Source organism: Apteryx rowi, unplaced genomic scaffold, assembly GCF_003343035.1.
Source record: "Apteryx rowi isolate R43461 unplaced genomic scaffold, aptRow1 scaffold_180, whole genome shotgun sequence".
NCBI classification, from domain to species: domain Eukaryota; kingdom Metazoa; phylum Chordata; class Aves; order Apterygiformes; family Apterygidae; genus Apteryx; species Apteryx rowi.
Genome location: NW_020448086.1, coordinates 258,826 through 279,943, shown reverse-complemented (window position 1 = coordinate 279,943; position 21,118 = coordinate 258,826). Strand labels below are relative to the sequence as shown.

The window sequence follows — 21,118 nt, the reverse complement described above, 5'->3', positions numbered from 1 at the left end:
ATATGTGGCATTTGGAAGAAATGCAAGAAGTGCAGTTGATTCTATGCTTTTTAGTAAGAATTTGGAAATGGCAGCCTGTTACTTGCAGCATGAACTGAAGCAGAGGACAAAACCTACTACTAACATAGAGGAATTCTTCAGAGGAGCAACAGAAAACATTGCTCCTATGAACCAGAAGATTAATGGTCAATCAGCTTGAAAGCAAATGGAATGATTATTCATTTTAAGCAAGGCATAATACCCAAAGTAATAAGTTTTCTAGATAAGCCACAGGCAGCAGAAAGTAAATGGATAAAACTCAAGTCGCATGCTGGTGAACTAATCCCCGCTAGGGAAGTCTGTGAACTTAATGTATGAATGAAAAACAATTATATAATACAGTGTTAAAAACAAATCAAATTCTTGGCTTCATCAAGAGGATTCATTCACTGCAGAGGCAAATGGCTGAAACAGCTGAGAAGACATCTGAAGACATACATGTGGGAGAAAAGCTCTCTACGTTSCACAGAGTAGGGCTAAAGCTGGCATGCTTCTGTCCCTGTGGAAGTTTTTTTGCCCTCAGGCAGAGGTTATAAGGGAGTTTGGTGAGCTAATTGTTATGGAAATTAAAGGTGAGTGGGTGCATTTGCTGATTGCTGTAGCAAAAAAACGTCCAAACTCCTCTACATATCCCTCTCCCTCCCCGACTGCAAACAGGGAGTGCTCTGCACTGTGTGTCAGGAAGGCGTTCTGGGAGAGGTGGCTGGTGTTTGGGGTTCATGCTCGGTGCCTGAGCAGAGGTTTGGCGGTGCCTTTAGGACATCAGAGCATGAATTTGTCCACCCATCTTAGAAGATGCAGCCCCCTCAGGTTGTCATTTGGCTTGTGTCCAGAATTTGAGGGTTCCCCCCAATATTTTTTGATAGCCTAAAGATTATCCACCTCCAAATCCAACTCTTCTAAGTTTAAATGGCTGGGAGAATGGTGTGAAAATGCTACTACTAAGTATATATTGGAGTGAGCTTTTGATCTGTATTTGACACTATTAAGTTACATAACAGTACCCGAAACGCAAATCGTGATGAGCTGAGGTTCTCTGAAAACAAGAATCCCCCTGTCTGGAAGCTGGCGTCAAACTCACTGGAGACTCGCGGTTATATGAAGAGGGGCATAAAGTGCACAGGCAAACTGTGGTCCCAAGCGTATGAGGTCCCAGATGGTGCTACCACTTTCTGAAAATGATGCTAACTGTATTTATAGTGAAAAAAAAAGGTTGTAAATAGTGACCATCTCACTAGAGACAACTGCCCAGTTGTGAGAGTTAATCACACCAGAGCAATGCAAGCCCAAAGAGCAACGGGTTCACACAACATAGGGTCCTGTTGAATGGGCAGCCTGGACGGTTTGTGTGGGGAGCTGTGGGACAGAGAGCAGTGTGCCCGCAGCCCGGCGCAGCCCAAGGGGCTGACTTGCGGTGGCACAGGAACGGTCCTGGCTTCTCAGGGGAGAAATGGCGTACCACAGAGCACCCTGGGATAACCGAGAGTTGCTACTTATCTTCTTTAATAGATCGATTATGGCTCTGGGAAATTTTCCATCATGTTGATGTTAATTGTTAGTGATGATTTCATGTGTGTGTATGAAGGGGGACGTTGAGAACTGTGTCTTAAAGATGCCCTTGTCTGAGCCATCTGGAGCCACTAAATGTGGAGGCTCACGTTATGTAAAGCTAATGAGTAAGAAATTGGACAAGGAGTGAGGCAGACCACTGCCTGCCTGCACAATTCACTATGAGCACTGAACAGCACAGCGAGAAGAAAAATGGTGGCTGAGGTATGTTATATGAGCTTCCTTTCAGCGGGAAGAATAAAAGACCTAAAAAACCTATAATTTTTTTTCTCTTTATTTTAAGGTAAAGCGAGAATTAGCAGGTGTCCTCATTTTTGAGTCACATCCCAAAGCAGGAACAGTCTGTAAGTAGAAGGAGTCCTGTCACATCATCTTCCTTCTGTGGCATGAGCATTTAAATTCTTAATGTTTAAATGACAAGAGCAAAACGTGGATGCACGCCTCAGACTTGAGCAGCGCTCAGTGCTCAAAACCTGGATAACAGCTGTTGCCTTAGCCTGTTGCCAGTTACAGGGGCAGCTGCAAAATTAAATCTATATTCTTAGTTGGGTGTATTCATCCCCTAATATTTGGATGTATTTATATTTGGGTTTTTAATTTGGACCAGTCTCTATTTAAAATGTATTTTAATCTTATCCTTGTATTATCCTTGTATCCTTTGTGCATCTTAATGCACAAAATAAACTAAAATGTTAGATTGCTCAGATCTGTTTATACTGAGAAGTATTAGCAAATGAATGCCAAGTTCACAGCTGCTAGAGAACCTGTGCTGCTGGTGGGATCCAGATCTGTGTGCTGATTAGAAATTGATAACCTGACACATATCAATAAAGTACTGGTTGCAATTGTCATGGCAAACAAAAACAGCTTTCCCATCAGTGTAATAGAAAAACTACTGCATAGGGTTTTTTTTTCCTGAAATCTCTTTTAAAGTCATGGTATGACCTTTTTCAATGTAGTCATTAATATGACTGCAGTAGAGTTAGCTTGAATTTTATTGAGTGCAGAATCTGACCCATTTGCATTATGAATAACTCTGTTCTCACCATAAAATCTTTTCTCTCTTTTGTAGTATTTAATCAGGGAGAAGAAGGCACTTCTTGGTACATTATCCTAAAGGGATCAGTAAACGTAGTCATTTATGGCAAGGTATTTTTTCTGAAGCCTTTTTATATTATTCTTATTAATGAAATTGTAAGAATAAATTTTGAAAGAATGTGGTTTAATTTAGAGCAAAACTGTTTTCTCAGAGGAAACAAATTGAATGTAATTTTATTAAGAAATGATCCAGTGGTTTCACTGATTATACTTTCAGTTGATTGCTGTATAATTTCAGGATGTATTACACACTTTCTGAATATAATTCAGCACAGTTACATCAGTATTATTAGGACAAAGTCATTTGCTGGAATTTGGTGAACTGCCAGATTTCCATCTCATGTGAGTTTTCGCCCTGTGCCTTTACCACCATATTCTTTTACGTTTGGATGGCTAAATTCTCTCACAGATGTCAGGCACGTCTGATGGAAGTGCTGCTCTGTCACTGGTGGTTCTCAGCTTGAGTGAACGGCTCCCAAACTTATTCCAGCTCTTCATTTCCATTTTAGTTAAGCTAAAGACCTAAAAGCATCTCTACTAAATTTCCTGTGTATGAGGGAGATTTTTCAAGGCAAAAACAGGACTTTGGACACCTCAGTCCTTTGGGTCTTTAAAAATCTGCCTCCCCTTATGGATTTCTCGTTCAGTGATTGAGAAACTCCATTCCGAACACTGAGCATTTCACAGAAATCTAGCATAGAGGCCCTGGTGCTGTCTTTTCCCAAGTAACCCAAATTTAGGTACCAGGACATTTTTTGCACCACTAGGTGGACCAAACCCTCTGTTACTGGAGTGAATGGACTCTGCTGATTTATACCAGCTGAAGATTTGGCTCTGTGCTATGTACTTCAGTGACAACACAGCTCCAAAGTGCTCACTAGAAGTATTTTAATATATCATTGTTGTGAACTTTATCACATGTGTATTGGATATATTRCTTACTGAGCAGTTTTTGCAGTCACTCCATAGCCAGCTGTTATTATTTTAATGATCAAATCCCTATTGCTACAGCACTGCTTATGTGTGAGGGTAATTTTCCCATCTTCTGGGGGTAACACTGTGGTATATGAGGAATGATCAGCTTGATATACCTCTCTTGGAAGGTAAAAATTTAAACCCGCAGTTTCACTTGGACAACATCTAACAACGGCTAACGTACTTCAACATTAGATCTCGAAGTAGGTCACAATGAAAGCCAAACTGTGTAACAGAGACTGGAACTGCTGGAGAAGAGAATTTCTCTCTCAATATGATGTTCTGAAAATTTGATCTTTATTTTTCAGGGCCTCTTAGAAAAAAAAAAAAGGCAACAACTTTCTGTCTTCAGCAGGGCTAGAAGAGTCCTTCACTCTGAATCTAATTTCAGAGAGCAAGCCAATTCTTTTCTATTCTTGCTTTTCTCTAGGAGTAGTAATAACCAGCTATCAAGTATTGTTTCCTAGTCATTATTTTGGCTGTTGATTTCCTGCCAAATGGATTTGTTTTGGTATTTGATTGTGAAGTCCGGTGTTTGTACAAGGACTTTCAATAGACTCCACAGTAATGATGGGTTTCAGCATGTAAATGTTTTGCTCTGTGCAGGGTGTGGTATGTACTCTACATGAAGGAGATGACTTTGGCAAGTTAGCGCTTGTGAATGATGCTCCCAGAGCGGCTTCCATTGTTCTGCGTGAAGACAACTGCCACTTCTTGAGAGTAGACAAGGAGGACTTTAACAGAATCCTCAGGGTAAGTGTGGGAAGGGCCACCCAGGCTGCGTGATGTCAGAACTTGCAAATCTTTCTAGAATCTGTCTGATTTATGTGATAAATTGATAGAGATACCTTGTTTGAAGTATCTCCTAATTGTAGAACAGAGATGTGATAGCCTAACAAATCAAGTGAAGAATAAAATAATTATCCTTCCTCTTTTTCCATTCCTAACTCAGCCATGAAAGGGACTAAATGGAATCTTCTTCTAGGTTTTCTGTGTGATCTCCCATCCAAATATTGAATAAAGCAAGACTGCCTGTTGTCCTAGATAGGCCAATATTAGGTGCCTTAAACTCAATAGGTTCAAGGCAGAATCAAGTGGCAATTAAGTAAGCTACAGATAAACACACAGACAATCTTTATCAGAGGTCTCTAGAAGGATATCCCCACCCAAATTTTAGAGCTGTTGGTGTTAGGGCCAATGCATTCCAAAGTCCAAATGTAGTTCCATAACTGAAACCTGCATCCAGATATAAGCTGCTCTGGGATCATTCTGAGTACTGAAAGTCAAAAATATGATCATGCTRTATTGGAATGTATACATGGCTGGTAATGCAGCAGTGAAAGCAGTCCAGAAGAATACTGCATTAGCAAAATAACATGTGATTTTTGAGTGTTTATGGTACAAAAACAAGCTAGGATGCCATTGGTAGTAAGGCTGGGTTGGCCATGGAGACTCCAAGTGAGCTAACTTCTGTCAGTGCTTCAAAGAAGGCTCAAGTCTGTGGTCTTACTGATTTTCATTTGTGTTATTTGACTGCATGCTGTATTTTATTCTTGTTTTATTTTTCTAGTATGTTCTGGCAGAAGAAAATGAAAAGAAATCAGTACTCCGACAGTTTACTGAACTAAAACTTACCATTTTAAAGTACCAATTTCTTTTAAAAATAGCTAAGAAATGTCAGATTATGGATAATGTTCATCTAAAAGCAGGGATAGAGATTACATTACGTATTGAAAGTCTGGAGGAACTCTGGTTTTGGCAAACTTTCTTTGCTTTGCCATAGCCAGAGATTTCTCATGGCTCTTGCTCTAGTCTCTCCCATGATTTTCCAACTCTCCCAGTGCCAGTGCTTCCCTCTTGATTCTGCCTATTAGAAAAGCAGAATAAAGATAGTTAAACCTAGGTGAGAAGAACCAACCCTAGAGTCTCAGCCTCTTATCTTTTGTGATTGAAAGTCATGCACTTTTTCAGAGTGACTAATCACCCAAATCAGGAGCAGTTACTTTATTAAAAACAACTTGTCTTGCAGGATGTAGAAGCCAATACAGTCAGACTCAAAGAACATGACCAAGATGTTTTGGTATTGGAGAAGATCCCAGCAGGAAACAGAGTTTCTAATCAAGGAAACTCACAGCCTCAGCACAAGTATGTTTTCATTCAATAGTACAAATGTCAGACTATGATTAACCTTTTCATATGGTATTATTATCCAAACAATAGCATATTTCCCCTTTCTATGCAAAAATGCAGTACATATAAAGTTTTCTTTTATTTTTTTAGCCATCAGCTAATCACATGCCCCATACTGGATAATACATCCATTTCCAGCAGCACATTAGTTCTATGGCTTTATACAATAATTCTCTAAAGACCTCACTGTAAATACTTATCTTATGTAATAGCTTCTAGATAGACTGCACATGGAGAATGCTGAAATCCTGTTAAGCAGTGCTACTGTGTAAAAGACATGAGGAAGATATATTGTTTTATTGTTAAGTACAGATATTTTCATTTTGGATTTCAAACTCTGGATTCTAATAAAAGTTTGCTAGTTATGACATATACAAAAAGAGGATTTTAAGCAATGAAAGTCACACAGCTTATCTTACAGAATAGGCTTGCACTATAATAACAATATTCATTATATTTTCTTTCTGTCTTACTGAAAGGGAAAAAGTACTATTCTGTTTGGTTGCTACTGTGATAGGAGTAGAGTGAGGTTATTATCATTCCAAATGCTAGTAAAACCTGTAAGGCTTTGTAAATGTATTACTTTCCTGCATGTGAAGAGATGTAGGATTCCACTGTTGTAAATACAGCTGGGCTATTGCGTTCATTACGGAAAGAGTTCATATTCCCCAATGCAGAAGGAATAACTTTGATACCCTCCAATTTCATATATGCACTCCTACTGGAACATGCACATTTTGTGTATATGTGTGTGTTAATGAGCATAGGTACACACACAGAGACAACAGTAATCTTTAGAGAAGAAAATACAGCAGTATTGTCCTTTCAAGAATCATTTCTTTAAGATGAAGATTTTCAGTGCGAATAATGGATTCACAATTTGTTGTCACATGACCATTTTCCTGAGCAACATTCAAACAACTCAAAATAAGCGCAAAAAATTTTTGAATCCTTTTCACCTGCACCTTGCTTTTTTTCAGCGAAAGAGCTAATTTACTATGAGACATTTTGAATATAGTTTTTGTCTGATCTGTGATTTTCACATATCTATTTTATCTGCCTATTTGAGTAAAGAGACTTTATCTGTGAAGGGTTAGACAAACCATTCTTTATATTTTTACATACCCATTTCAAATATTTCAGAAACTGCCATTTCATCTTCACTTGATATATTACAGAAATGCACTGTTCTCCCAGGAAATGATTTACTCTTAGAGTGAGATTCTCTGTGTCTAAATGAGTGAAACTTGACTACAGCCAGTGGATTTGCATCAGCAGCTGCTATTCACAGCAGCTTGGTCCTAGATTTAAGTCCATTTTCTTGAGTCTGATACATTTTCCATGCTTTCAAAAGTGAGGGTTCCATTTAAACATATTTCAAGCACCACCTTCATTGCGAGCGCTTTGCACCAACATTATTTCTATTATTTAACACTTCCTTGTTCAGAATTTGAGCTGTTTTAAATGATAAAAATAGCTAGACCTATTTAGGATCCCTGGTTAAGCTAGGTTGTATTTTAGAGCTTACATTCCAGGAACATTTGCAGTGAAAGCTCAGAATTTCCTTTCTGTAAATATTTTATGCATTTGGGTAGCTTTTGGGTACTACGAATGTGCTAGCAAGGGAACTTTTGCTAATAACAATGACAAATAGACACAAACCATGCAAAAGAGGAAGATATCCTGAAAGTTCACTGAATGCCTTTCAGCAGTCAGATAACTTTGCTAACAGTGTGTTGGCAAAATCTTTTTATTTTAGATCTTTCAAGGTGAATTCACTGGTTTTGAAAATGACATTCAGGCTTTGCTTCCTAAAATATCTAGGATTTGAACTAGAGAAATGTTCTGCACCCCATAGTTGTTCACCAAGAGATCCAGTCAGCCAGGAAAGAAACCCACTTCCTTCACCTTAACCTTGGGGAACACTGCACTTTGGGAGCAAATCCTCCGAGCTGCAGTTTGGATTCTACTCTCTCCTCTTCTGCCGCCACTCCCGGAGCTGTGCTTTCAAACAGTGACAGTTTTGCTTCGAAGGACTAGCTCTGAAGTTCTCACTCCAAGATCTAACTTCCTCTTCATGGGTGATCACACTCATGCAGGATAAATTCAGCAGCCCTGCGAGTCACTCCACTGTTCATTTTCACTTTCATATTCAGAGTACAGCAAACTGTGGTTTCTCTGCTTCACTCAGATACTTGGTTGGTTTCTCTGCGAGAATGTGCACCGGTTTAACAAGTGTTTGTGTTCTTGGGACATCAATACAGTTCTTCCAAAGGGGTTGGCAGGTAAAAGAACTGTGACGGTCAGCGCTCAAAGTGAGGAGGAGCTCCCAGGAGCTCAGCTCCACCACTTATTTCTCAGCAGGAGCAGAGTATCTTCACTTCTCGGGGGTTTTTTCTTTTCTTTTTTTTTTTAAGTTTTATACTTTATCAGTCGGATTCCAAAAAAAAAAAAAAAGAAAAAAAAAGATGCAAAGATTGAAAGAATGGAGAGAAAGATTAAAAAAAATCCTATCTGCAAGGAATGAAAAAAGACAGCAGGACAAGTGTGGCAATATCCTGTAGTATTCTGCTGGTACTTAAAATCTTGCCAGTGTTCCTACATTAGGCAGGAGTAACCTGACTCCTGCACTAATTTTCTCACCTCCCTAGATTTACTACTGGAAATGGTACAATAGTAAGTCTATCTACTTGCAGACACTTACTTACCTTGGATATCTAAGGCATTACACAAATTTAAAGATGCAGTGTGGTATTTCACTGTCTGCCCCCATCTTCTCAGACCAGTCCTGATCAGCGATGCTGCAGGAATTTGTTCGGTTGCTCTGACAATGATACACACCAGTTCTCATGTCGTGGTCAAAGTTAGCCTGTTAAGACCCTCTAATGACTAAAAACTGCTCTCATTACTGAGACGTTTATTCTCAATAGAGGAGAATTTAACCTCAATAGAGGGTTCTGATTGCATGTCCCCAGGTTTACACCAGCGCAGCTCTGCTGATTGCAGTGGAACTGTGGTGGTGTTATACTGGAGTACTGGTGTGGGGAAGGGGCCATCTGTCATCTCACACTCCCTGCGTAGGGAGGAGAGTGTTATTGCTCCTATTTTACAGGTGGGAAACCACCAGCAAAAACTGAGAGTGATTTTTTTCCTGAGCCACACAGAGATATGGGTCAGAGCAGGTATTTGCCCTCTGATACTCAGCAATCTTGGATCTTCTTGCTGGTACCCAGTTGTTTCTCCATTAACCATTTTGCCTGTAAGACACTAACTGCTCCTTTCCCTCCCTCAGGTATATTGTGATGTCAGGAACACCAGAGAAAATTTTAGAGCACTTTCTAGAAACTATGCGCCTTGAAGCAACTTTAAATGAAGCAACAGGTAGAATTATGTGACAAATCTGTGTTATTATTAATGCATAAGATGGTCTTGCTGGGGATACACTGCAGTGTACTTTGGAAAGCAGCTAGTGGTCATTTTTCCCAGAATAAAAAAMTATCCAAAGCTCTGAAACAACCCAGAGAAAGCCTAGGAAACCCAGAATTAAAGATAGCAATCCACTCCCCCTACCCTATTGTATTTAGACTATCCGTTCAGAGTGAAACAGCAAAATCTCAAAAGGTGCCAGCCCACTGGTAATAACTTTTATTAGGCACAGCTGTAAGACCAGAGAAGAACATGCATTACCACCAGATGATAATGTTACTCATACTTGTTGTTCTGGCTGTCACATAGTACTGTGAACTAGCTTGATTCCTCCAGCCATGTTGTTATGCTAGGCTAAGTCATCTGAAATTTTCATGTCCATATCACAGTACATGTGGATTACTTTTTTTGCAATACTTTCCCATGTGCAGGGAGAGAAGAATTCTTACTCAAAAGAGAAGAACTCAGCACACCAAAGGCCAAATCCCCAGTAGGCGCGTTGCTGCAGCTGCACTGAATAGGCTGACAGAGAACTAATAGAGAATTTAGATCTAAGGATATAGGTATTTGCTGACTTATTATCAGTAAATATTTTAATTTAAAAAAAAGAGTCAGAAAAAAAATCCTCCTAATTATGATAAATTGACTCAGACCTTTTTATTAAGCTACTAGACATTGCTTTAGCAAGCTTTTTTTTGACTTTTTGGAAGTCTAAGAAGTATATATTCAAAGGTGTTCTTAAATAATCCACAGTTAATCTGTTACTGACCTCATAGTGTTGGAGAAACTCGTACATTTCACCATAAATGGTGAAAGAATTGCAAGATTTCAGAAGCTCTTTTACATTGTGTATTGTAACCATTTTTAAAAATAAAAATTATTATTTTTTTAGATACCTAATTATTAGGATTAAAAGCAGAAGATTGTTCTTTAAGCCTGCACATGTATAGTAGCAAGTTTACTATTCATACTATGCACGTATTGTGCATTTTCTAAACAGTGTTAGTTTTGAAATCCTTTCAAACTTTTCCCCAAAACATCCAGTGGCAAGATTATATACATATAGCCTAATGGGACACGAAATGTCGTATTTCACAAACAAAGCGATTTTTAAGAGGTAGAAGCTCAAAAAGCTGAAAATTCTAATTTGTAGTTTATGCATTCCCTTAATTTAAAAGTGGTTACAATCCACATTGTTCTGGATATCATGCAAAGAAAAAGCCCCAAACTTCTGGAGACCTTAGGAGCACTGAGTTTCATCAGTTAAGAGATATTTTCAAATGTGAATTACAGTGGAAGCAATGATGTAATGTGGATGGTATAGTTATCTCACCAGATTTTGTCTGACATCCCTTACTTAAAAGGTTTTTAAATGTTCCTCCAATATGAAAAATTGCACTGTAGAAATGGTACCCCGGGGTATTGTGTTTATCTTTTCTCAGTGATTCCATATAAAAATTGCATAGTTTAAAAGTAAAATAATATTCTAACTGCCAAGTCTCCAAGCTTATGATGGCCTCCACAGCCAGGCTGTATAAATCCTTCTTGTCATCACAAGTACAAAGATAATGCAAACTCTGATTTACACCAGTGCAACCACAGATCACTTTGAGGGAAGAAAGAGCTTTCTCTGTTGCCAGATAAAATCTCATAGTATACTACCAATCTATATACTACCACTGTCCATATACATTTTAATGTAAATGTAGCAGCTGTGATGTTTTTAAATCAAAATAAAAACAGATCTTTGACTGTGCTTTTACCTCTTTCAGGACTTTTGCTCATTACTAGGAAATCAGCAAAGAATTAAATTATTTGCCTTCTCCTTTATAGAATATACTGAATGTGCTGTTTGGTATTGTGGTTCTCTCATGCCAAACCCAGCAGCATTTAAGTACTCAGGTGCAGCAGGCCTGATTCTTGTTATGCTAAGATATCTACACTTACCCTTATATAGGAGAGGTATACCCAAATATTTTGTGCAGTTTTTTTTTTTTTTTTTTTGCTATGCCAAACTTTCTTTTTCTGAAGTATTTTGTCTGGGCCTAATGAAGTTAGAATGACGTGACGCTGTGCTTCAGCTAAGCACATACACCCAAGGCTTGTTGAATCAAGGCTGCAACGTTGCACTTCAGAACAAGGACTCCATTGACACAGGCAAATTCCTCGATAACATAACTGCAGAAAAATCAATGCGGACAAGAATAAAAGCTTAATATTTCATCTCGTATTTGTACATTCCCCATATTCATACTTAATAATGCGTACAAAGTGCAAAATGACCTCATTATTGTGTGTATCTAATAAGACCTTTTAGCYCTCTAAAATGATGAAAGAAGCATTATGCTCGTAGTCCCCAAGTTGTTTGCAGTAGCTTAATTTGCTGCTTTCTTTCTTTTCTTTTCTTTTCTTTTCACAGATTCCGTTTTGAATGATTTTGTTATGATGCACTGTGTTTTTATGCCAAATAGTCAGCTCTGCCCAGCCTTGATGGCACAATATCCTTTTGTAATGGAAAAGTTACATGTCTTTTAAAACTTTTCCTATCAATGATGAGACTGAAACTTCTCTCTCTCTGTATGTAAATCAAGTTTCATGCAGGCTGTGCCTTGTGGGTAGGTTCTCAGTGTTTGACTAACAGCCTGTCCATAGCCCACAGCTCTGAAATRGATGGTGTATACCCAAACCATGATGAGATGCAGTCCTGGAGCATGAAAATAGTTATCCTTCCTGTGCTGATTGCTATATCAAGGAAAAGAAGCCTCATGTCCCTCCACCAGATAAGTGAAAATACGTTCAAGTTTGGATTACCCCTTTTACATCCTTCTTCTTTCTGTCTTTCTTGATTTTTGCTGAATCACAGCATCTGGGATCATTATTTTTGCAATTTCAATGATCCACTTTATAGTGGACCTGCAAAGTGCCTCAAACAAAAGAGTGCCTGAATTAGTAGTACTACAAGTAAGCAGTTCCTAGACACTGCCTTAATGCAATTAGGAATAAAAATAATAATAATCTATAATAATAGTCTATAGCAAATGTTAACAGACACTGTGAGAAAMCTAAATTGTGTGTGAATATCTAGGAAGTGAAAACTTATAGTGGATAGTAGCAGGAGCTGGAGGGGATTCTTATACTGTCGGCATGTTTTACGGAGGAGTCTGGGAAATGAACATCAGCCAGTTTCCAGCAGGTCATTTAGGTTGGGGAGCTGCTGGGCATTGAAGAGCTTTCCTTTTGCACAGTGAGTTTAGACTACATGAAGCTATCAACAGACTTGGAACATAAAATAAACATATTATGTTTGCAGTTTTATAGAATTCTGACAGGGCTATAATAACACCAATTCCCTATTTATTTTCTTAGAATCAGATTGGAATGAAAGAAAGAGTGTGTTTCCTTGAAGCTCAGCAGGGTGAGTGACATCTGGGAAAGCTAACACCCTGAAACCACAAAATAGAGCATCATGTCTTTGTTTAGCGAGCTTGAGAATCCTTTTCTGTTACTCCTAGCAAGAACAGTAATTGCTTTGAAAACCTTTGGACCCACAGAACTGGTCTAGAGAAAATTGTTCATATACCTACAACAAACACATTTTCCAAATACACATAGTTTTGGATATCAAAAATACTATGAAATGCTGTTGCTGACACCTTTGAGAAGGGAAAAGGGGACAGCACTTTTTATCTTTTTTTCAGGTTAATCTAGTTCATATTATTGAATCAGTCCATTTGATACTGCTGAGGCTTGTCTACCCTTAGTTATAATAGTATAGCTCTGATATCCAGTAGCTTGGAAAATCAGGCACACAAGCAGAATGTACTTCATTATTTACAGGGAAAAAGCTTCTCTGAAGATCAAAATGATAGTGTCACTTATGTATACATTCTGTCATGATGAAATCTATCCTGGAGAGGAGAGTAAGCCCATACACTACTTAAGTGGGTCATGGCAGGCCGTGTGCTAATTTCTTTCAGGGAGGAGGAGGGGGATTGGAAGGAATGAGTATCCCACTGCTTTAGTGTCAGCTTTTCCTAGAACTGCATTGTTGTTTATTTGGTCCGTTCTGAATATGGAAAATCAAACTGTGTCTGTTGATTGTAGCATTGAATTTTATTGTTAGAGTTGAAAGGTTGCTAACAAAACTTTTTTTTTTTGAGCAAAATCACTCTACAAAACATGTTTGCCAGTGCTGTGAGACTAAAGAGAGATTAGTTATGCTCAGTGAGGAAATTAAAATGGAAAAATAAAAAGAAGAAAGGTGATTCAGTCAGAGACACTGTTTTTGCTCCAGCTCCCAATTTTGAATCAATACAAGTCTATTTTCTTACACCCACTTAGGATACTATTTTAACTGGCAGCGTGCAAGTACTAGTAGAATTAGACCACTGTAATGCTTTCAAGCATAGTAAAGGGTATAAATTATWTAGCTTTTTTCTTCCTGTGCTGCTGTGTTTGGTCATCTGTGAGTTCTTTAAGGCTGAGAGGAATGGACGGGTGCACCATTTTGGCTAAGTAACATTGCTGGTTGCTTAGGATTCAGTGCTTATGCTGGGCTTTCCCTTGGCACACCACTCTTCTTTGGTTACTGAAGTATATGAATCCTGCAATATTAAAAAATCAGATACCTATTTCTTTATAGGGAAGCGAAGGACACGCTCCCGTCTCCTGGATCATGTAATAGGCACATGTCCTGTACGTAGGGTTATACGACCAAGGCCCCGTTTCCTTCTCCTCTTCACCGAGATGGAAATAGAGAAATTCTCAGAGCTGCAGCTTGTTAGAGGGAGGCAGGACAAATCCACAAGAAAAATTGGAACGAAGTAACACCTCCAAAAGCATACCTGGGATAGAGCAAGTGTGTAGACAGGTGTGCAAGTGTTCATAATTAAAGGGCCACTGTCTAAATATTTTCCGTGTGTAAACTTCTCTTTTGCTCACTGTAGATGATAATCCGTTTGCACATTCATTATGAACATTTGTTTCCCTCCAGTTTGGCATTCCCTCCCCTTGGAAAGATTTGTCTGTGTGTACCTGTGCATATGAGAGAGAGAATGTATGTATCAGACAAACTGATTAAATATTGTATATGGGAATATAAGCAACAAGATGTTTGGAGAGCAGATGTTTCAAAGCCATGGTTATTCAGAATTTCTGTTTTGATTTTGCCTCTTTTTGGTACTTTGGGAAAGCCGAGAGCTTTATAAATGATGTTTCAGGGCCAGTTTTCTTAGTTTTGCTATCCAAGTGTCTCTTCTTCTTTCTCCCTGTCCCTCCCTCCTTTCCCCTTTGCATAAACAAACGGTGCCACTGGCTTCTGCAGACAGTTTTGAGCTTGTTCTTTGAGGCATGCATGACAGGGAAATGGCAGTAAGCAGACGAACCTGGAGGGTTGTTTTTGTTTTCACCCAATTCTGAAACATCAGTAAACAGTGTAATGTAGTTGTAGTCAGCTGATAGGTATATTTCTGTTAGAAAAACTAGCTAAGATAAGGAAGAGAAGAAAGCATGTATTCATTAGACCTTAATAGCCACTTTTGTACAACTAGATAACATTTCACGTATGTTTTGTGAACCTCCTTTATCATCACGTCAGCAAAATAGTTTCTGTTCCCCTGTAGTAATGGGTACTGATTTCGCAGAGTTACTGATATGGTTAAATTTTCCCACGCAGGGAGGAATAGACTTCAGAACGGCTTTCATTTCCTAGCATATGCTAGACAGAATTAGAAATATATATATTGAACTCTAACCATGTTGGTGTTGATACATGTTTTACAATTATCTGACACTTATTGCAAGAATACGTGATATTTTACTTCTGATTGCTATCTGCAGTGAATCTGCATCCTGTAGATCCCATAAAAATTGGGGAACTTTTCACTGACTTTCCCTATAATAATGTTAATAAAAGAGCAATTAATATAAATGAGCAGTAAAAATACAGAAAAATTACCAGTGCCTGTGGTGAGTCAGTTAATAAGAAAGTAAAAATACATGAAATAATTATAGTGCTTGAATGGTAAAAATGGCATGAGAAAATGACTCAGTAGAATATTAAACTTGCTCCCTGAGACATTAGAGCACATAGCTTGCAATATATTATTTACTTCTTATGACCCTTTGACTTATTTGCTCTTATAAATATACTGACATGTTTTAGTTCCCTAGTCATTTTAAAGCTTTCTAAACAAAATTAAAATGCAGATTTCTAAAAGTTTGTCAATCAAATGATTGCCCCAGTAACCTTGGTAGCATGTCTAATCTCTGCGTTGGGGGGGGTTGGGCAGGAGGATCATTTGAAAAATATGAGTTAATAAGTACTTTTTCCCATTATATTTTATTAATATAAAGAATTTTAACACTTATTAGAGAAAAACAAGCAAGATCTTGTTATAATTCTAAATGAGAAGCTTAAAATACAGATCTTACAGCCCATTTTGGTTTCTAATTAATATTTTAATTTTCTAATTAATATTTTAAAATCTTAAGTTAGAGCTACTTTAACTGTTGCTTGAAAGGATGCTGAACTTTGTGATGAGTGAGAGAATGTCAACATTAAAATTTTTCTTCTGTAATTGGGAGTGTTATTATTCATGAGAATCCAGAATGAGCATTTCAGTAACTGCACTCGTCCTGTGCTTACTCGTACTCAGTCAGTTTATCGGGAAACAGTTTAAATATGTATTGTTAACCTCTGATCAGTGAGAAGCAGGTACACAAATTGCCAGATCCTGTTTCTGCTGGGCGTCTTTGTTTATTTTTGCATAAGTTAAAGCCTGAAATTATCTCAGCTTAGTGCCCATCCTTGGCTTTCTAAGGGCTAGGAAAGCCTTCCTGGGCAGCAGTTTTCTATTCCAGCTTGGCACGTATGCTGTAGTGGGGATAGGGAATAGAGTCCTTGTGAGGGAAGTAGTATAGACCTGTATAAAAAAAAAAAAGCCCTTGCTGTTGCCTCTGGTTATAGGAGGCAGTTCAGAGTTTGAGAGGAAGCCTCTGRTTATAAACACCTTTTCCGCTCCCTGGTGGTTCTGGCTGGCTGTAGGAACCAAAGGAAGACTGAAGGACTCAAATGTATGAAACCCACAGGACAGCTGAGACCTGATGAAGTCACTCATACCATGTCTGCAGATGAGAAAGCAGGACAGAGGTAGACTGTACTTGATGGAATCTTCTGGAAATTATATGCTAGTAAATCCTCTTTATTTCTTTCCTTTTGGACACATTTTTCCTGACACATTGTCTTTTCCCTCCTCTTCATCTGCAAATTGAAATAAAGCTTCTCCTGAAAAGGTAAAGCAATTTTTTCAGCTTACCAATTCCATGGACATGCTTGTATTCATTTCTTTTGTCTGGGAAACCACACATCTCAAATCTTGATGCTAACTAGTTAAAAAAGGCCCTTATATAGCAGGCCAGTTTAGTTCACAGGAAATGAAATATAGTAACATTTATACTATGCCCTCTAAACCTGCGCATCATGTTGGAGTTATTACACTACTTCATAAAAATTATTTCCTAAAATGTAGATATATCCAGTGATGCTACATTGGCCCTGGCGTTCACTTCCACTAATTTCTACAGAGCTAGAGCTGTACTAGAAGTGCACTTGCCTCAGTTTAACTAAACTAAAGTCTTGATTCATTGAATCTTTTGTACCTTCCCCCTGTTGCCTGAGTCCGAAGGCCAGGCTGAGTTCTTCAGTCTGTTTTTTCACTGATTTAACAGAGATGTCAGTGGAGATCTTTTAAGTGGCCAGAGCTTTCAAATTGTAGCTTTAGTGAGAGGACTGAGATGTTCTATACTTACAAGAAGTGCTTTTCTGCTTGTGGAAACAGTGCATGCTTGCAGTTTATTTGTAACTTTACTTTTTTTATTCTTTTCTTTTACTTCAAATAAATGTTATTTTCTGCCTTTTTACTATTTGCATATTTTTGTTATGTTGAAGCTTCTCTGTTAAAAAGGTCAATGAAATATTTCCCATTTTTTCTTATTGTCACAAAATAATTATCACAAAATATTGTGTCCTGAATATGATACAGTTTTTAGAGTGGAAACTTCTGATTTCCTCATCTGTAAAATTAGGCTATTTTAGAATTTATTTATTATTTTGCCCTATGTCTGTCTAGTCAGTTTAGACTGTAAACTTCCAGGTATTTCTACCATAATGGGACTGAGATTCACCTTGGTTTACAGTAACTTCTTTAAATAAGAGGAATAATGCTGGTGGTTCATTCCAAAAGTCTTCCTCACAGATGGAAGACTGGAATGGTTTATAACCACAAAGTGATGTTTTTCTCTTTTTTTTTTTTTCCTGTGACTGTCTCCAAAAAGGAACAAGAAGGAATATCTTTCTTCAGTCTCCAAGGTTAATCCTCTTCTCCATTGTCCCAAGTGTCATTTCTGTTCTGCTCCCTACAGCATTGTCTCTTTTGTGGGATTATGATCATTCCTATCCTCTTTAGAGAATTCACTGTGTTTTTACTTTTTAGTACAAACATGAAAAGTTTGCAAATCTTTACGGTAGCAGCGGTCAGAAATCAAAACTATATACTGGAACGTTTTGTTTGAAGGCCCTGAAAATTGCTTACTGAAATTCAGCTATTGGTGAATTCATACTGGTTCTGATATTTTCAGTCACTGAGCATTTTCCTTGACACCATGGCACCTACCATGCCCAGCCTTCTCAGGGTACAGAGCAGGAGAAAATGGATTATGCCCTCAATAATAAAAGGCGAGTCATTCGACTGGTTCTGCAGTGGGCTGCTTTATATGGAGATTTACTACATGAAGATGAAGCAGCAATGGCCTTCTTGGAGGTATGAAGGAGTCATTGTATTATTGTACCGAAAAGTGTCTAGCATGGAAGATGAGCTGAAAACCTGTTCTCATTCTCTGAATTCTGTTACGAAGTAAAGAAAAGTGGGTCATTTCAGAGTGCAAACTCATAATTGTGTTTTCCTGGTTTTAGCTGCAGGCAGCATACTCACTACAACAGTGGTTGAACTGTTATCAACCTCTGGACCTCTGAAAATACCTTCTAGAGTTGCAGACCCCTTTCAGAGTACCACGTGGGTTGATTGCTCTATAGCAATATATGAAGTTGCTTTTCTCAGTCGCTTTTTGCAAATAGTTCAAAGGCCCCCCAGGCTGAACTAAGGTGGTGTTTATGTCTGCCTGAGGTGTGCCAAGAAGGAGCTGGAGGATTGTCCCTGTACAAATCCAAAAATCATTTCCATTCGAATGGAAGCTGTGCTGCAGCTGTTGGAACTTAAGATCTTTGCCTTCAGTACTCTCCTGATCCCTTAAAACAGCCTAATTACTCAGGTATTAGTTACTATTAAGAGTGTAATGTCTTTGCGGTAGGTGACAAGTCTTTGTATTTCTAAGATACTTTGTCAATGTCATAAAAATCATGATTGCCATTATGATTATCTAGTAAGTATGTGGACCACAATCACATATGTTATTGACTATGCAAACGCAGAGCAGAAGTCCCAAATAGTTTAAAAATGAATCTAAGACAAGAGTTAACAGAGGGGCCTTAAGTATGACAGACAGGTTTATCATACAACAAGCCCACATGGGCAAGCTTTTCATAAGAGACAAGCTTTGAAGACAGAGATAGTCTTTTATTAGACCAGCCGTTACACTTTAAAAAAATTGCTAACTGCAAGCACATAAATCCTTCTTTGGGTCAATTTTATGTAGGTGTGACAGAAAGAGTTTTGAGTAGGGTTTGAAGGGGTATAATGATGTAACTTGCTTGGAAATTTAACAAGTGATCTGTGGCAGCTGATCTCCTGGAGTGGATTGGAGTAGTGAGAATCAACAGCTCGGTTGCAAGTGATCCGCTAAAAAGGGTGTAAAAAGACTGTGAAAGGCCTTCTGAGTGAAGGGACATCTGTGAGGAGTGGTAGAGAAGAGGGTGAAGATGACGGATGCAGAAAAGGGAAATGTACTGAATCGTTGGCGTAAGGAAATTATCTTTGTAGCATCATTCCAAATACATATGAATGAGGAAGACTGCAGTGTCCAYGCCTCAGAGAAAGGAGTTTATGTGAGTGAGCTGCAAGGCGGTGACAGGCTCAACCTGAGTCTTAGCTCTGCAGGTAGATTACAAAGGCTATGTTTTAGAGATCTTATGTGGAAAGGGTCTGCAAAACTTAGATATGACCTAAATGTGAGGACCTAGAAGAGGTTCAAGTCAAAGATGATAGAAGATTACAGGCCTGAACAACAGGTTATATTTCCATAATGTCCAAAAAGTTAGGTAGCAGCATGGCTTGGTAGGCATTGCTTAAGAGCATTTACTAGCCGTTTGGAGTTTTGGCTAGCATTTAAATACATCTAGAGAGATGTCCAAGAAATTTTGTTCTGAACAGAGGGAGACAGGACTAGAATAAAATGGTAAAGATGTTGGTTGCCATTATGAAAATGGTAGTTTCATCTGCACAGACAAGCAATTAATCAGTGATAAAGTGCAAGAAAGGGAGAAGAAAAGTAAATCTTAGATGGAGATAATACCTCACATACCTCAGTGAGAAAAAAGGAATACAAGGGATGAAAGCCAGACTGGAAAAGAGCAAGAATGGTTCTGGAGGAGAGGAACTCAAAGCTTTGATTGAAAACCGTATGTTAAGAGAAATTGGAGATGAGATAGGAAATAGGCTGATACTAGAAAGCATGGTCAAAGTTGGTTTTTTTTTTTAAAGAAAGTAAAGAACAATGCAATTATTTTCATGGTTAACTCTAGCAATAGTGATAACAGAAAGTGGTTTTAAACAAAATTACTTGACTCCAACAGCAGTCATGCCAGATTATTTGTGAGTTCTGTAGTCTTTCTCCTTGATAATCTGAAAATGCAGTGTTTGCACAGTCGGTAAGCAGTTTTTTCAAAAAGGTATAAACAACTCGAAAAATCTTATAATGCTGCCCCCCTCCCCATTTAAGCCTTTCACATTCCAATTTCTAGCTGCTGCCTATGTGTGTACATTTATTCACATTACACTTGGCAGTAAGCTAAGAAAGCACTTTTGTCTCCCACCTCTCATCATGCTTCCCTTCTGCATATGTGACTCTTGCTTTAAATCAGCTGAAGATAAGCAAGTAGAAGTAATATGGGGTTGGGCCCAACATATGTTCCCCTGTTCAGATTATCATTCGTTATAATCATTAAACTATCAGATGTTTCCTCATAGTCCTCTATCCTGTGTACTGTTCATTTACCCCTATAGTTATTTAAAGACTGTTCTGTGTCATTTACAGGAATTTTATGTGTCTGTATCAGATGATACAAGAATGATTGCAGCACTAAAGGAGCAACTTCTAGAGCTAGAGAAAATTGTAAAGCAAGTGTAAGCAGTTTTTACTTCTTCCCCCCCCCTTTTTCTCAGTAAATAGATGAAGAAAAATTGTTGCTTACATCTACTAAAAATTAATTCTGTGAATGGTGTTCAGTCACACAAGACAATGTTAGCATGCATGCTTGTTTGGATGTGTGTCTGTGACCCTCTCTTTCAACATCATTCTTGCAAATGCCAAACTCTCTCGTAAAAGGATTTACAGAAGGAATAAGAAATTATGTACACATGTATGTATTGAACCAAACTGGCTGCTTGTTTCATGCTTGCATTGATTTTGTATGCTATTTTCCCTGCCTTGATCATAAATTAACTATGGTATTATCTAATCTTCTTTTAATATAAGCAAACATGAATACATTGATATTGTAGTTTGACAGGAGGTTTCTGTTCTTTAGGTGATTTTGTAGATAAAATCTTCCAGGTAATATTTAGTAATATATTTTATATTTTATCTT

At 38.1% G+C, this 21,118-nt stretch overlaps 1 protein-coding gene across 2 annotated transcripts in view; it reads left to right on the top strand.

The window, feature by feature from the left end:
- Nucleotides 1–21,118, top strand: part of RAPGEF4 (Rap guanine nucleotide exchange factor 4) — a 165,979-nt gene that overhangs the window by 119,363 nt on the left and 25,498 nt on the right. For both annotated transcript variants that reach the window (XM_026061444.1, XM_026061445.1), the window contains 8 exons: nt 1,892–1,952; nt 2,681–2,757; nt 4,288–4,434; nt 5,711–5,826; nt 9,164–9,252; nt 11,717–11,795; nt 17,966–18,116; nt 20,566–20,654. In XM_026061444.1, coding sequence (XP_025917229.1) covers nt 1,892–1,952; nt 2,681–2,757; nt 4,288–4,434; nt 5,711–5,826; nt 9,164–9,252; nt 11,717–11,795; nt 17,966–18,116; nt 20,566–20,654 — 809 coding nt within the window. The remainder of the gene's footprint in view (nt 1–1,891; nt 1,953–2,680; nt 2,758–4,287; nt 4,435–5,710; nt 5,827–9,163; nt 9,253–11,716; nt 11,796–17,965; nt 18,117–20,565; nt 20,655–21,118) is intronic.